The following is an 18230-nucleotide window of genomic DNA, read 5'->3' on the forward strand; positions in this document are numbered from 1 at the left end:
TTCAAATGGGTTGTGTCCATTTTTTTTAGCAGCATGAGTACAACTGATGGTGTATCTCAAGGAGGGTGTCCCTGTGGCAGAAATGCTGCTGACGCTGGAGATTTCTTCACTATCTTGAGGTTCATCACCAACTCTACTAGCTATTTAGGATGATTATAGTGGCTCGACTACAGAGTTAATCTGCTCTAAGCCCATTGAGATGGCACCAATAAAGTGGCAATTTCTACCTGCAGAGTAATTGTCCATCTGTATAAGGGTGAAGTGACATGTGCCAATCTCCTAATTGAATGAGTTACACCATTCATTCTGGTTGCAGAGCTTCTCTCGCTATGCCTCTGATTGGTGCTATCCTCAGCCATGTGTTGGCATAATTTTTCAAGGGCATTGGTGAGGCTCTCTATTTTATTGTCCATCATTGCTTGGTTTTAGTCCAATTGGTTGGCCACATTATTGAACCCAAATGAAATGTATTGCGTCAGGTTCTGTAGTTATTTTTACACTATTTTCATCTTCTTAAGTTGCCGATGATGACTTTGGAGGACCACCAAACAACTGGGCATTTCCTGCTGTAACTTCAGAAAATGATGATTGGTTGCCATGAGACTTCTCATGGCAACGACTAAGAGCACACACTGGGACACGCTGGTGTTGTGGCCTCACAACTGGCTACTTAATTGGACTGTGAAGCTATTGGACATCATCCTCCCCCACTGAAGGGGCCTGTGGGGAGTATGAAGCACTGCTAGAGTATCCATCATGTGTGGGTCATGATGTCCCTCCATATTAGTGCCATCATTGGTTTGTTTCCCCAGGGTGATCTGTTTAAAAAATGTACTTGCAAATAATTTTTGTATGAGGGAAAATGACTTATTATATTTTGCTATCATTGGTTTAATACATTTCTCACTCTCACTATAATGAGTATATGTTTTACTACATGTCTAATAATGCATTCTGATGGTCTTTTTACAACTCCTTAATATAAATTCTGTAATATGTTCCTTGATTAATGCTCGTAGAAAACCTTTAGGAAAACAGTAGCATCCCTCATGCCCAGGGGCTGTAAATCAAATGCTACTAATGCCCCTTCAGCTCTGATTGTGCCACCCACTTAAGTAGCACTTCAAACATGTCTCAGGTTTGTCATTGCAGCCTATGTGTGTGAAGTTCTAAACTGCCATTTCAGCCATCACAAACTTAACTTTTTGCCAGGACCAAAACTTCCTTTTTAATACATATAAGACACCCCCAATGTAGGCTATGGACAGCCCAGAGGGCAGGGTTCAATGTATTCAACGAAGGACATATAAGTTTATAATGTACATGTCCTGGTACTGAAAAACTCTTACATTCATTTTTCACTACCGCAAGGCCTCCCTCTCCCCCTTAGGATAAGATTAGAGTTACACTTTTATATTTTTTAAGTACAAATTCCTAATAGGAACAGGTAGCAAGTTCATTTTGGTGTTATTGGAATTGTAATGAACTTCTAACGTATGGTGAAGTGATATTTTAATGTACAATTTTGAAAATACCACTTTTAGAAAGTTGGCATTTTTTGCCATTCGTGCCGCCAGCCTGTCTCTGATGACATGACTGGGTGTAGATGAAATTTGGGCTTTGTTTATTACTCCTAGACACAAACACACACTGGTGATCTTAGGTGTGACTGGATGGCCCATCACTGGCAGGATGGGACAAAGGAATATGCTTGTCCTGTCTCCACACAAAGGGTTGCATACCCTCTGTAGTTAGCCTGGGGTAAGGGCCAGGCAGGCAGGACCTTCATGCACCTAAAAAAACGCCTATCTCTATAAGCTTTTCCAAACTTCCAAAGCACAACTGGGTTTATATATACTTAACCTCAGACACTACCACTTCAGTGCACTAGATGCTGCTATTCTGACTCTGACTGTGCCCTGGGCTCTGCTATCCAGTCCCAGGACCTGTGCTCTATGTTAATAGTGCACAGTAATTTGGTATAGTTACAGCTCCCTGTAAATCCCGATGCAGACAATAAGGCAAGGGGGATTCAACTACCTATAAGTTCCTAGTATACAATAGGGCAGGGAGGCTTAGAGGCCCAGTAGATTTCCTGCACTGGAGTGTGCACTACTGTAGTGCCTTCTGTCATTATAAAAGCCAGACCTGCCTGAATTTAAATTGAAAGTATACAGAAATTATACTTTGGATTTAAAGGTACTTCCAAAGTTCTAATCTACCTTATTTTTACATATAAGTCACTTCTAATGTCTCCCCTAGGTGCCCCCGGGGTAGCGTGCCTTGTAACTAAAAGCAGGGACATTATAAAGGATGTTTTATAAGACCTGGTGAGGGAAAAGCTGACAATTTCATTTTCCACATTGTAGTGAATGGCTCCATAGGCTAATAGTGTAAGATTTTGTTTAAGTATCAATATTGATAGGAGACACATAAAATATACTTCAAGGTATCAAATAAGTAGTTAAGATAAATCCAACTACTTGCCACAGTTAGATTTATAATAACTATGACAGAAAGGAAGTTATTAAACTTTCTTTTCCATGAACCAATATCCGGCCTTTTAACTGCTCTCTCCTGATAGGCCAGCCTTTCCCCGGCTGAGCTAGAGCTACTTTAATCAGGTGCAAATAGCCCTGCTAGAGAGGCGGTGGGTTTCCTGTGGGTGTAGAAGTACAAGCTGCAGAGCAGATGGCAGGAAATGGGGTGAGGAGTAGCCAAACTGGTCTTCAAAGGAAGAATGACACTTTAGGACATCACAGGTTGACCCCCATATCCTATCACCCTCAGCCACACCTATAATTAGATTAGGGAGAGGGTCGGAAGGGGAGTGTTTAGGAAATTAGCCGCATCAGTAGGTTGGGTTAGGATGATCCAGCTCCTCTATAGATACTTTGTCCATTTTGGATTTTGAGAGAATGATGCTTTTTGGGCCAAAAATATACCACACCTGGCACCCTGCATCTTATTGGTCAGGGATGTGCCCTTGCTTGACGCACAGAAACTGTGAATACATTGGGAGAGCTGTATAGCTCTTCAGATCTGTATGTCTAAGGAGTGAACTCCCTGCAGGCTACATGTTAAAATAGTCCACCTGCATCATCTCCACCAAGAGTCCCCATCCGGGAGTGCGTCCAGTGGACTTTTAAGGATTTGGCCTGGTGCATTGTGGGAATTGTAGTCCCAACATCCAAAGGACTATCTCAGAGATTCCATACCACTGGATTTGTGTTTTCAACACTTTGAACCCTCAAGATAAATGATGGGAAGAAGTTCCAGACGTTTGCAGCAACTTTTGTAAAAAGCTCTATAAGGTGACCTACTTGATGTCGAGAATCAAGCTGGATACCTTCAAACGTGACCCGGCCTGGATTTTAGGTTACAGGCCTCCCACTTAATGTATACAGCCAGGGCTCCATCATGGTTGGCCTCAAACTTTGACTTTGTCCCAGTCAAGCATGACCAGATGTCCCAAAGTGGCATTTCATGTTTTTAATCACTATAAATTGTTTATTCTTTCAAAATTAATATCTTCGATTTCCTTCATTGGATTTTGGTTGTTTTGGTGTCTAATTATTCATAAAAATATATTATATTTTTATAAATTGGAATTAAATTTTCATTGTGTGTTGTGCCTTACTTATTTAACCTATAAATATATGGGAAGAAAGAGAGGGAACAGTAAATATCCCCATCACTTCCACCATTAATAGAATTGCAAACAGTGGTAATGTAGCACTGATTTCCTGGAATGTAGCAGGATTAAAAAAGAGGTTATTGAACCTAGACTGGCATTACTATATAGAACAATTTGATTACTGCATTTCCAAGAGACATGGTTATTAGAACCACCATATAAACAATGATATAAAACCTTTTTTTTTATGCAAATGTCTCATGGCTTTGGAGACCATCAGGAGAATTGGCCGTATGGATAAAAATCACCCCAGATACAACTACATATTCTCATAAAATTGACTCCCAGGATATACTAGGTATTAGAATATCTAAGCGCGAGAGGAAATGGTTACATCTTTTTAATATCTACAACATACCAAAGAAAGCAAGTACTGGATCGGAGACTGTTAGATCCTTGGACAATATTCTAAAAAGCATAAATCCCGGTGCAACAACAGTTGTAGATGGAGATTTTAATTGTACCTAAGAACCCCTTATGGGATTGGATGTAATCACTGAGGAAGAGGATCCAGTGAGGGGAATCCCTCTACTTGAGGTAGACAACTATGTACTATGCACAACTGCAACCATGGAATTGACCCATTTTACAACAGAACATGGGCTACTCTATGTGCATGTAATGGCAGGATCAAGAATGACACCACAAATATAATACTATTATACACATTTAAAAGGGGAACAGCCCGCTCAAGAATCGATTTTATCCTGCACAGCATAATAACATGGGAAAAAATCATTAGTTTTCAAATAGATAGCCAAAGGGTAGACAACGATCACTACCCCTTGTGTGTGGAATTAAAAGGATACAAGAGCGGTGTACACGCGATCGGTACCAACCAACCAATAATAGATAACCGTAGACCACTGCAATGGCCTTGTGTTATGAATGACAGAGATACTATGACTAATATATACAATACCTTCTCTGAGGTACTTGAGGGACACCTTAAATGTTGTCCTATAACAGCCTTGACTATTACCACCCAATAACCTCACACCATAGCACTAAGACCATTTTTAGCAAAAGCTATTAAAATGCATCGAGAACGAAGGAGAGTCGACTCACTTAATCCATGGTACTTGGATAAATGCAAAGAAGCCAACAAACTTCTCTTTTATAGTTTATGGAGTGGGAAGGCCTCATTGGTAAGAGAAGCAAGGGCTAATTACAAAAAACGTATTACTGAATTCACAAAAATCATGGGAGGACTAAAATTAGTCTGACCTATTACAAGCAGTTAAATCGAGGGACTCCGCCTTATTCTGGAAAATATTAGCTCATGAAAATAAAGACCTTGTCTCCTACACGGAGCACCATGTGGACTCAGCCATCTGGGTGTGTCAATTTAGTAATCTTTATGCCGAGAAAGACGAACCGATTTTTGCAATGAAAAAGAACTTAAGTCTTGGCCAACAGCTAATCAGAGCTGATAGCTACATCCCAAAACCTAAGAGTGACCTTATAACACAATGGAATTTAAAACCCATTGTAGGGCACCACAAATGTGGCAATTGTGTTACCTGTCCTTCGACGTTGGAGGGGGATGTTTTTAACCATAATGGAGTCACGTGGAGACACAACAATTTTACAAATTGTAAAACAAAAAATGTTGTTTACGCAGTTCTATGCCCATGCAACAGAATATATATTGGCAAAACATGCCAACAAGTAAATATGAGAATAACGCAACACTGATCTAGGATCAGGAGAAAGGTCCTGTCCGCCCCTATGGTTGAACACTTCCTGTCTGTAAATCATAGCGAGAATGACTTCAAATGGACCATCCTGTCTGCGATTGACCCTAGGCATCACTCTCCCTGTATTGAAAGAGGCGTATCTGATCATGAAATTTGACAGCATTAACAAAGGACTTAACTGTATGAGTGAACTGAATAGAGTATAATGTTGTGGAAATTGCTTAAGGACTTGGTCTAATTAATTAATCTGCATCCTTACAATAAACTGTTCATGCTGATTTTCCAAAATGTTCATAAATTTCTTGATTTTAGGCAAATTTAATTTCTTTTTTCGTTCGGTCGCTTTCCGATTGAAAATACAACATCCATAAGGCACCATGGTTGCAAGTAGCCAGGTCGTTCCTTCATGCTCCACCCCTTGTGGCGCCACGTTTTCATACAATCCGGTACCCCAGGAGGAAGACGTCGTTGAGGGTTTGTCTTCCTTCGCGGTAGTGGTGAAATTTGTAATTCATTACATCTCCTAAAAGGTGAGCCGTGCGCTGAATCAAATCCTCCAGTGCGTGACACACGAGGTCTCGCCGTGTTCGCGTCAAGTACTAATCCGCCCTCATATGAAGTAATATTCCGCCCCGGTTGTTTTTCAGATTAAGAATAGAACAGATTGGCAATGGCGATACGTATGACCGGCAGCTGATTCGTGACTGATTCACGCGTAAGTAGCTTGAGCATGTGGTGGATGCAAAATAAGTCCTTCTGAAATATATAGCAGTATGGTTAAAAATCGTCGAATTCATTCCGTTTTTCAGACTGTAAAGACCCTTGCACCCTGACCAGACAAGTAGCGAGCACCAGTGGACTGTAAAGCTGTGCCATATAATAACAGAAATAAAGGTAACCCCTTGTTCCATGCAATATCTATATACAATGGGAGAATTATATCTCATATAGACTAGTACTTAGAACTTGATATTCTGTTGCAGAGTGGCATCTACTGACCGAGTATAAAGTTTTGAAGCAAAGCCTACAAACCAAGTTTGGCACATTGCAGGTATGTGGGCAGACCCTTAGCTTAATAGAGAAAAAAGAGCTTTTAAGAAACTGTGGGAAACACACTAAAATTCATTTTTGTTTTATGTTTTTGTCACAAACAGTCGATCATTTAGAAAGGATTTATCCTGCCCTGATGAGAGTCCGGCAATTCAAAAAACCAGGACTCGAAAAGCGAGGGCTTTGATACAGACTTTTGATATAAGTGGTAGTTCAAAAAACTCTGGGACACTGATAGTAACAAAATTGTTCTCTAAGTTTAGGAGACCTTCGAGTTGTTGAATTTGTTTACAACCAAATGTGTATTTTTCCTGTATATATCAACTGTTTTTTGACAGACTAATTGTCTTTTTATTGTTACATTTTCTTTTTTTGTATTTGTATGGTTGTATTTGTGACACATTCATGTGTAGTCTTTGATGTATCATGTTTGATGTTTTTGTAAAAAGGAGATTATCTGTTTAGTAGATGATGCGTTCTTCTTTGTCTGAAATTTAAAAGAGTAACAATTAAAATTGAAACAGGCAAAATTGATTGCCCAGGTAAACAGATTAACTTCAGTTTATTTGTCTGTATAATTAATTGACCTAATTAATCGGAGGGACAGGTAAATTTGCATTTTCTTCAGTATAGTAGGCCCTACCTGCCCTCCTTCCCTATGGGCCAAACCCCTCCATTTTCAAAAAGAGAAAGACGAACTGACACTTGAGAATGTCACAATTGATAGAAATGATGGACAGGTGCTTTATCTTTTTTAAATAGATATGAGAAATGGGTAATCTATATGAGTGACATGTAGATACTTTCCTGAATGATTCTCAACCTCTGTCATTCTTGTATATGAGAATATTTTTGTACCTGGCTGGGTGTATTTGCAGTTGGGCTTTGTGTATTCCTGCTAGACAGCTTCCCTTGATGACAGCTTAGGTGTGACTGAATGGACCATTACTGGCAGGATGGGAGAGAGGAGCTGGAGCCAGTCAAACTTGCACCTGAATATTCTGTGTCCTCTCTCCACACAAAGGGCTGTATTCCCTCTATAGTTAGTCTGCTGACAGGGCAAGGAAGGCAGGCCATCTGTGCACTTTAAAGGCATGCTTCTAAAGGTTTCTCCCCACTTCAAAGACACAAATTTGTAAAAAAGAAAGACATCAGACACCACCACTTCAGTAAACTTCTGAACCTGTGGATACTCTGCTGTGCTGCTTAAAGACTGCCACTCTGCTGGACTCTGCTGGACTCCTGCTTTGCTGCACTAACCTCCTGTCTGCTGTCCTCTTGCCTGGGTGAGAAGGACTGGACCTGCATCACTTGAATCAAGAACCCTGAGTAAAACTCCCTGCCTCTGCATCTCAGGCAATCACCATTTCAACAATTAAGGAAGAACTTCAAGACCTGGCTCTTTGACTGAAACACGGATTCCCCCTCCCTCAGAACGTTGAGACCCTAACGGGTAACTAGTCACTATTTACAGAAATCCTGATTGATTGATTGATTGACTTTGACTCCCAGGGGTAGTTCATTGGTCTAATGATCTGAAGCCTCAGGGACATAGCAGGCGTCCAACGATCCTGCCCATGCCCCAGGACTCTGAGATCTTTGAGTCTGCCATGCCAAGTGGTGCCAACCAGTCCTGAACTGCACCTCATCCTCAGCAGAGTGTCACTCACTCTAGCAGAACAGCTGCATCGCTGTATCCCAAGACCTACCATCGCTACGGCTATATAGGGCATATTTGACCCTGATCCATGCAAAGCTCCACAACTAGGATTTAAGGTACTCTGTTCAGCGGGCCTAACTAGCTGGCCCATGCTCTATTGTGGTCGGCCTGAACTTGTGACTTTGTCCTGGTCTGGTGCAACCATATATCCCCTCTAGCGACCTGTACTTTTTGGCGCTATTTTTACATATCATCCAAGAACAATAGAACACCCCATTTACCCCTTTCAAATGCCTCTTTGGGCACATTCAATTGAATGCCATCATTTCCATGGAATCCAGACGTTTTCCTTACTCAGTAAATGTTGGAAATTCCTCTCCTGTTTTCCTGACAAGATATTTTCCATCAGAAACTAATTTATATCCTGGTGGATTGATGGGAGATCCTGGTGGAATGATGGACATTCTCCAACCAAAACCTACAAATACCTTTGACTCTTTACTTCCATCCACAATACAGATCTAGCCACAATTTGAAAATGCTCAAAAAAAGGTAACTTCTAAAACAGTTGTCCGCTAATACCAGCAAAAAAGCTTTCATATTTGGAATCTAGCTGGTGTCCTCACTAAAGGAATTTTCCTAAGTATTTAAAGGATGTACAAATAAACACATGATGACAAAATCCACTCTTGAGCTAGAACTTCTTCTAAGCCTATGACCAGCATCCACTCTATGTTAGTTCTGAAAAGCCATGGAAAGATCTGTCAATTGCATACCAGACCAAGGACATTTGGAATTTGTCCTGGTTTCAGTGCAGAACAATCCATATTGAAAATGCAATATGATTTGCATTACCATGCAGAACTTAAAAATACCTGTTTTCTCATACTTTTAACACTAAATTTAGTGGAAGAATCCAAACTCATGAATACTACATTGGCTTTCACAGTCACTTTCGGAGTGGGTTTTCTTAATTTTTCACTAAAAGATTGGGAAATATCTAGGAAAGAACAGAAATATCTTGCAGTTTCATCCAGGTCTTGGTCCATATTAAGTTTAGACATGGAACTACTGAATCAGATCCTTGAGGATATCAGTTTCTCCATACATCAAAACAGGGGCAACATACAAATCTATGTAAAAACTTAGACAACTGAGAACATTCCACTCTTTGCATTTACCTTGACAGACATAAAAATGGAAGTAAGGAAACTTCCTCATGTTCTAATAATTCTTCCTAGTGGATCTGTCACATCTACTCCACTAAAAAACCATACCCTATACTAGCAACTTATTCAATGTTAAGACATTTCATTCCATGTCTCTCACATTTAAAAATTCTTTCACCACAGATTTTAACTTCACACTGATGCCACACATCATCTGGTTGGTCGAGTGCGAAAAGAATCAGCCTTAACTCACACAGGAAAAAATAATCACATAATATCAGACCAGCTGAAAACAGCAATTCAACTTCTCGTTGTTTCCAAACGTGAAAATGCAGTTATTTTGTGACAATATCTGAGAGCATGAATTCATCAATAATACATTTTGTCATTTAACATTTTATATAGTAAATGTGAGGAAACTGGCAATTCATTGTGTAGCCTACACAAATTATGGGTCCACATTCGTCCACCACTGGGACCCAAACACCCCATTCTAGCGCTTGACTCGCTCAGGGTAGCAGACCAGTCCACGGCCTACTCAAGGGAAGTGGTGTGGGCTAGTAATCACCATTCTCTGACACGCATTAATATCACACAATAAATAATTGTCCAGTCTGTGCTTTTCTTGTACAAAAGGAAAAGTACATTTATTACACACACACTACTCAATAAAAAACACAATAGTTTACAAACTAATGTCATTGGTCTCTGTAGACCTAAGAAAATCTGCACTCTTGCGCAGCCTTCCCCATGGGTGCATAATGAAATGTGTTAAACCTGGGATTCTTAGGGTCGTCTAGCCCCAGACACTTTGCCTTTTGCCTCTATGTTTTATAGAATATTTGTGTTGACCTAAGAACTCTGAGCACTTTACCACTACTAACCAATGTCAAAGTGCAAGTGGTTCTCCCATAAAAATGAATACATTGGTGTACCTGATTGGCATATTTCTTGTCCTGATTAAGGGTGGGTAGCAATCTCTGCTCCGACAGCGGAGTTTGCAGAGTTTTGTCAACTCCGCTGGGAGCACGAAGTTCATCTGCCGCAGAATCCAGACAAGAGGAGGTGTCTGCAAGGTTGTGAAAGCAGATGCAATTGTTGAGATATGCCGGGCCAATGTTATCTAATGCTGTGCAAGTATGAGTGAGGAATAAGAATTGTGCTTGTTTGTATATGGGGAGCCAGTGAATCTCCTTCAGATGTGGTGTGATGTAAGTGTGGTTGGGAGGGTAATACTGATTGTGGCTACTGGGTAGGTCTGAATGGTCTGCAGCTTTCCGGACGTTTTTTTGCTGAGTCCAGCATAGACAGTGTTCTTGTAGTCCTGCTTACTTGTGACCAATATGTGCATGATGGTTTTCCGGTTGCTGATTGGGAACCATTTGAAAAGCTTCCTCAGCATCTTCAGGGTTTGGAAGCATGAGGCAGTGATGGTGTTGACTTGGGCCATCATGTTTAGTTGGCTGTTGATGACGATTGGGTCTTGGTATGGGTGGTGGGGGAGATTTTCAGTCCTAGCTCTGGTTGCCACCAGTAGGAGTCCCACAGAGATGTGCTCTTCCTGAAGATCACAATTTTGGTCATGTGGGTGTTCAGCTTTAGAAATGTGGTCATTCAGCGGAAGATTTCAGTCATGCAGGGACTGAACTTGATCTGGCATCTTGTCCACGAGGGAGAGAATGAGTTGCATGTTGTAGGAGAGAACATTGATGTTGTGAGAGGGGAGCATGCTGACTAGAGGGATCATGTATGCGTTGAAGGGGATACCAGAATCTGGACATACAGAGCAACCTGTTTTCTCATGTTTAAGCAGGCCTCAGCTCAATGCTTAGTGCAACTCACAGTTCTGAGCACTTGGTTTTCTCAGTTCAGTTTGGTGAAAAGATGGACAGAAACAAGCCCATAACCGTTGTGCAGAAGGATGCCATCAAACCTAGTGCAGATGAAACATCCCCATAGTATACCCACTTCTGCAAATGCTAATTCTGCTAGCCATACTGTCCATGTGTCAGTGGGCCCCAGAAGGTTATGCATGAGCAATTGTTATAGCTGGGACATACTCTGAGTAAAAGGGATGGAAAATGTCACATCTGAACTTACAAATAGTCCAAATGAAGCCCCAAAGTATCTTGCTGGCTAAGAAATGAACCCTCTAACAAAATGAAACATTGGCATATCAGTCGTAAGCTTACTTTACTACTCAATGGACAGATAGTTTAACAGCTTTACTATGATCTAGGATGATGACAGTAGAGAAACACAACAAGGTTGACATCCATAGGATGCTTCTGACTACTCTTGAACTAGTAACATTAATAGTAATAATCCACATGAATAAATGGAGCTAGCTCAAAATCAAGGAATTGTGGCAGCTATGGAGTTACTGGTTACTTGAATCCTATACTGGTCCCAGGATGTTTGTTTCAGGTCCAGGGAAATCATGGGTTGGCTGTTCGGGCTGGACTGTTCACACGAGGCACAGGGTTAGACTGATTTGCACATGGCCATATCTGAACTGGGGTGGTGGAGTGAGCTAAAGAATGATGATGGATTAAACCCAGATCAGTTGACTGGGGGTGAGTATTTGATTTGCCCAAACACTCCGTCCATCATCCCCCTTTGGTATAACATATTATTAGCACTGATTCAGAACTCCACCAAAACTAATGATCCCTACGTGATTTTAAGCACTTTCACCCATTGCACTGTGTCACGCCCATCAGTGGTTGCCACTTTACAACTTTGGCAATGAATTTGGAATTGGTGAGTGGCCATCAAACTATTTTAGGCTCTACCAACATGGTTAGCAAGAAGCTGGTTTTGGATTAACAAAATGGAGGGAAGAGCAAAATCTATTATTGTGGCCTGTTTCCCTGTGCCAGATTAGGACTATTCTATTGTCACTGGAATGGGGACTGACAGCATAGACCTTAGTATACCAAATCCTTTACTTTATGTTTTTCGCTTACGGTGTTGGATCTAGCCCTGATCTCTTGACTGGGTGAGAGTACTCTGCTTAATTCAGAGACTCTGTCCATCACCACCCCTTGTTGTAAATAATTTTGTCCACCCTAAGCGTGGAAGGGTATACTCAGATGTGAGTCCCTTGCTCATTGCACCATCAGGATTCAAGCAAGCCGGGCCGAAGACGGCTGTAATGCCAGAAACCGGTCCCCGGAAGCTTGTTTCCTTCCCAGTGTAAGAATTGGCTTTTGTAGTCTGGTCTGCCCTGTTCCCATGATGCACTGGGCCAGGGACAGACTAATTTGCATACAGCCAGGTTCTGAAACTGGGATGGTGCAATGAGCTAAAAAACGGTGTTGGATCTAGCCCTGATCTCTTGACTGGGTGAGAGTACTCTGCTTAATTCAGAGACTCTGTCCATCACCACCCCTTGTTGTAAATAACGTGAAAAATATCAGCAGGTGTGTGAGGGGGATTTGGGGTGTGTGAGGGGTATTTGAGGTGTGGGGGAGCGTTGGAGTGTTGGGGAGAGAGCCAGGGCAACTTCTAGGACTTTTGCTCCCCCCATGATGTATTCCCAGCAACGGGGGAGAAATGTACTTACAGCCCAGAGCTATGAAAGTGCCTGAGGATGACATGTCTTTTTGTGAGGGCTTTGGAAGTGGGGTCCGTGAGTGTGGTGTAAGGCCTAACTAGGAGATCAGTGCATGCTCCTTCCATATTGATCTGTGGGAAAGGGTAATGAGGAAGGTATCTGTTATCCCTAGGCTTTCTCATTAGCCCATTACTATCTCAGCTGTAGTGGGTGTAAAAGCAGAGAGCATATATCCAGAGCTAATGACAGTGGTTTGGGGCTCTGTTTTCAGAGCCAGGGAGAGGGGAAGGGGACATTCCTCCCTGGTGGCCAGTGGCCTGGGGCTCTGTGTTCAAAGTGGAAAGTGTGGTGGGGGGAGGTGGAAGTCCTGTCTACCCGTGGCAACTGCCTGCTGTCCGAGGCTCTATATATGGCCATACATGTCATTTCACTAGGCCTTGATTCTGGTGGGGTAAGGGGATTGGGCCCATAATGCAAGCCGTGGGGGAGGCATTGTACGCTTCCACATAGCACTGCAAGGGTCCGGTGGTAGTGGACATGTCCTCGCTCACAGCCCCAGCCCACTGCAGTGGTTTTACCTGTTGCATGTCTGTACCCTGTTAAACTGGATCAGAAATCTCTGAACCTAGACTTCCTGACTCCAGAGTTTGCAAACCAGGAATTACCAGGTCTAAATTGTGATCACCCTGGAATTCCATATCAAGAGACATTATTTCACTCAGAATCGAGAATGGTGGAATTACACCTGGATTTTCCACTGGCACTTTGCCACTTGTTATGAGGTCTTTAGGAAGGTCTTTGATCATCCCCAGGATAACAAAATTCCTATCGTTCAGTTGGGTAACAACACTTATCTGTTATCCAGTAAACACAGCTATACAAATACTAGGTATGCTGGTACCGTGGGTTAATCTTTTGGAGTGCGGTTTATCATTTAATGTGAATACTCTCCATCTCATTGGTAAATCTTAAATGCACAAAACTTAGGTACACACATCCTGATTCCATTATGTTTGGACAGATGTACCTCGTTCTTGGCTGCTTGTCCAATTTATCTGTTCATGATATTGTCCTTATTACTAACCATGCTCATGTGTTATCCTGTTAGAGCAAAAATACATCTTCAGTATCAGAGATCTGCATCAATCGGGAACAATATGAGAGTGTCCCTTGCAATAGTTGTTGGTTTTATTCTGGGCATAAATGCCTATTTCAAAATGCCCAGGGCACTGTTCGAGGTCATTTCTTCCATCAGATTGATTTCCTGATGTCTAAATTGATTTGTGAATATGAATCACTTAAAACGAGGTTCAGAACAATATCAATGGAATATTCAGATAGGTGCTGTCAGCCAGGGACTTTGAATTGTATTACAGGGATTGTAGGAAATAATTTCTCATTTTTCCTCATTTCCATGTCGTTTAGGAGGTTCTAACTTCTCTACACTTCTAAACTCTGGCATATTTGTGAAGACGTATGGCCTAAGAAACATAAACCTATTAGGCGTGACTCTGTGAACATGGCATAAAGTCACACATCGCTAGATGTAGCCTCTGGTTAATTAGCTTTATAGTGGAGGCACAACTTGCAATCAAGGGGCAGATTTACAAGCCCCTTGAGCCACTTTTGCGTCACTTTTAACATGGGAAAAGTGACGCAAAAGTGGCGCATGGGCTTGTAAATCTGCCCCCAAGTACTTACCAGCCATTGCCCTGTCCTTTATAATGTTGCTGTCCGCTGTGGCCAGGCCTTCTAATTCAAGATGTTGCTCCGACTTGATGGTATGGGGGTGAAAGCCAGCATGGATGTGGTGCCACAGCATACTGATGTCATGACCTGTCGAAGGGCTCTAGAGAGCAACCTACTGGAACATGGAAATATGGCACACCACAAGAGGACTAGCTAGTCAGAGGCATCCTAAGGATTTTGGGTCCCTGGACCAAACGAATTTCGGGGGCACCTGTTCAGAACAGCCTTGATTTTATGAGCTTCAATTTCAGATCTTCTATGCCCTCTTTGACCAAGTCATCAACAGTGCCCAGGCACACTCATTAACATTTTTAATGTGTTTCCATCTAATATTCACGATTAGTGACTTGTTTTCAAATATTGTAACACAGCAGCACCTCACTAATATTTGCAAATAATCTCTGTGACACCGGCCCATTTCTAATATATGAGGTCCTGTTTCGATCTAAAAGTATCTTTTTTTAATGGATGTTGCCTGAAATATGATCACAGCATTTACTATTTACTATTATTTTACTATCAAAGGAAATCTTGGCAAGACTCTGCAGAACAGAGCTGGCACTATCAGGGACCCCGCTGAAAGGCTGGGTCCCTGGGCCATATCCCACTTTGCCCATGCTCAAAACGTCTCTGTGGTAGGCCACTTTCAGGCCTAAGACATTTCTAGGATTTCTCCTGAATTTGCAAACATGCTCCAGCATGCATGGAAGAGTGGAGAAATGAAATAAAAACATTAATACTAAGTCAGGGTGGTGAAGTCTGCTCCGCTCGCGGAGTATGCAGAGTTTTCTGCACTCCACATTACGCAGAGCTCGCGGAGTTCCGAGTTGTTCCCCTCGCTCGCATTCATCAACATCAAGTTGGTGAGTGCGAGTATGGAAAATCAACCTCTCGGCGAGATTTCCCAACGCGGCGGTCAGATTTCTCATTGCGAGTGGTTGCATAATGCTTGCGTCCGCTCGCGTTGAGAAACCACCTGCTCGCATTGAGAAAGCTGCCACTCGAGTAAAAATCTACTCGAGCAGCAGAAAGGAAGCAGCGCCCGCTTGCGCTGTGCGTGATGCCATTCTCGATGATTGCAGAGTACGGACAAGCACCTGGCACTGAAAATCACTGCAAACTACATTTATCTAAGGAAACTTTGCCCCTCATGGAGCTCGGTGTAGTGCAGCATAGTTACGCGGATCTCCGCATACTACTCCCAGGCTTAATTAATACCCTGTTTCTCACTCCATTCAATGACCCCTTTGATAAGGCAGAATGTTTGGCTACCATGTCCTAGGCATAGAGAAAATGCATGCATTCCTGGAGCAGCCTGTGCAGCCGGGGTAGATCAAACTAAGGGAGTGCTTAGGTTCTACGTCACAGGGCCCTTTGTCTCCTTTCTGAGTCTACGGAAGCCCCTCCTTTGTTCGATTCTATTAATTTTCTGACTTTCACGGTATAACCCTGAGTCCAAGAAAGAGGTAAAAAAGCTTGGCTATACCTAGTACTGAACTGGCTAGGCCCACTACCATTCTCACCATCTTACCTCCAATGTCTGCCAAGGGCCCACCTAGGATAGAAGTGCACTTTACAATGGATATCACTTTCATCATCAATGTAAAACATGGGTAGTGCTGTCCATTCCTGACATAAAGAAGAGCCTGGTGGACCATGAAATCTGTAACAATTTTGCCAAATTTCAGACCTCCACTGCACCTATAAATGCATTGGGTCCAGCATTATGACACATTCACAGTTGCTGTGCTGCTTTGGAAGAAAGGAAGAAAGGAAGAGAGGAGAAGAGCACTCTTCCTACAAAGATATGGCACTGTTTATCTCTCTCCTTACGCTGCTGCCCTTTAATCTGCCAAGTTCCAAAAGACAAAGATATGTGCTATAGTGCAAGGATGTGTGTCCTGTAAGGAATACTTTTGGTACTGGAAGGTGAACACTCAAGTACCAAAACTATCCTTCAATTCGATTCCTGTGTGGTATGTATGGTGTACTATGCTGCATAAATGCAAATTATGGAAAAACATTTTTATTTGTTACACCTGTCTCGAAGGGGCATAACGTTTTAGCGCAATTCCCTTACTTTGAATGTTTGAAGATAGAAATTTTCATCAAAACCCATGGGTATTTGCATAGGATTGCCCATGTACCAAGAATGGAACACCTCCTTGGTGTGCAACGTAACTCAAATCAGTGCATAGTATACTACAAAAGTAGCATAAACCCAGCGCAGAGTGTTAGGAAATTGGGGTGTGGATGTGCAGGATTGAGGTGGAAAGACATTTCACTTTTGTATTGTCTGATATAAGAGTAGTCCATGGTGATACATATAGTCTTAGACAAGCGTAAATGTATTTTTCCTATATATTCATAGCATATGGTAAAAGCATTCTTTGCAAACCAGTTGTTGGGTGGCATTTCATACCTCAGCATCACATTGCTTCCTAAAAACTGCCTTTGTCATCCTCAGATGCCTTGGAATGCTTGAAGTGCCCAGAAGATCAATGGTCATCCGGTGACAAGGTCCAATGCATAGCAAAGATTACAGATTTCTTGTCCTACATGGAACCACTTGGTTACATATTGGCTTTGATCTCCATCTTCTTCTTTCTCAACACTCTGGGAATTGTGTGTATTTTTATAAGGTATCGGCATACACCAGTGGTGCGAGCTAACAACCTTCATCTCAGTTATATTCTTCTAGTAGCCCTCATGCCATGCTTCCTTTGTTCCTTGGTTTTCATTGGCCGACCCAACAGAGTGACATGCATGCTCCGTCAAGTGATATTTGCTGTATCCTTCTCACTTGCTGTTTCTTGTGTGATGGCTAAAACAATCATGGTGGTCATCGCCTTTAGGGCTACCAAACCCAACAGCAATTTCAGAAGATGGCTTAGCTCAAGAACTTCTTACACAATCATACTGAGCTGCACCACCATAGAACTGAGCCTTGCAATTATCTGGCTGACAACATCACCTCCTTTCCCAGAACTAAACAACAGTGCTGTCAATGTGAAGATCGAAGCTGCATGCAATGAGGGTTCCATCTTGATGTTCTATTGCATGTTGGTATTTTTGGGATTATTGGCATGTATAAGTTTTTGGATTGCTTTTCTGGCTCGAAATTTACCAGACAATTTCAATGAAGCCAAGTTCATCACCTTCAGCATGCTGGTGTTTGTCAGTGTCTGGCTCTCTTTCATCCCAGCTTATCTCAGCACAAAAGGAAAGTACCTGGTTGCAGTAGAGATTTTTGCAATTTTGTCTTCTGGTGCAGGTCTTCTGTTTTGTATATTTGCACCCAAGATTTACATCATGCTTGTAAGACCAGAAAGGAACTCAAGGGAATTTTTAATGAAAACATCAGCAATGCACTTCAAAACAAATTAAAAACATTGTTGAAATTAACTAAATGCATTTAGCAGTTAAAATTATTTGGATTGATAGATCTTGAACTTAAACTGTGATTCCTCAAATTCCCTGTATGTGCATTCGTATCATTGTTCTGCTGCTGTTCTGGAAAATAAAGCGTTAAGCATCTAAATGTGTAAATTATAAAAATGCCCTCTATCTATATATTGTTAGAATTTCAAATGTGATGAAAGTAAAACACGAGGCAGATGCAATTAATGAATACATTTATCATCTA

General features: G+C 41.8%; 1 protein-coding gene across 1 annotated transcript in view; it reads left to right on the forward strand.

The window, feature by feature from the left end:
* Nucleotides 1-17971, forward strand: part of LOC144783905 (extracellular calcium-sensing receptor-like) — a gene marked incomplete at its 5' end in the record, with an annotated part of 98565 nt that extends 80594 nt beyond the window's left edge. The window contains one exon of the mRNA XM_078662646.1: nt 17052-17971. Within this exon, the coding sequence (XP_078518772.1) occupies nt 17052-17971 (920 nt within the window). The remainder of the gene's footprint in view (nt 1-17051) is intronic.
* Nucleotides 17972-18230: the final 259 nt, after the last annotated feature.

The sequence above is a fragment of the Lissotriton helveticus genome, chromosome 10, assembly GCF_964261635.1.
Source record: "Lissotriton helveticus chromosome 10, aLisHel1.1, whole genome shotgun sequence".
NCBI classification, from domain to species: domain Eukaryota; kingdom Metazoa; phylum Chordata; class Amphibia; order Caudata; family Salamandridae; genus Lissotriton; species Lissotriton helveticus.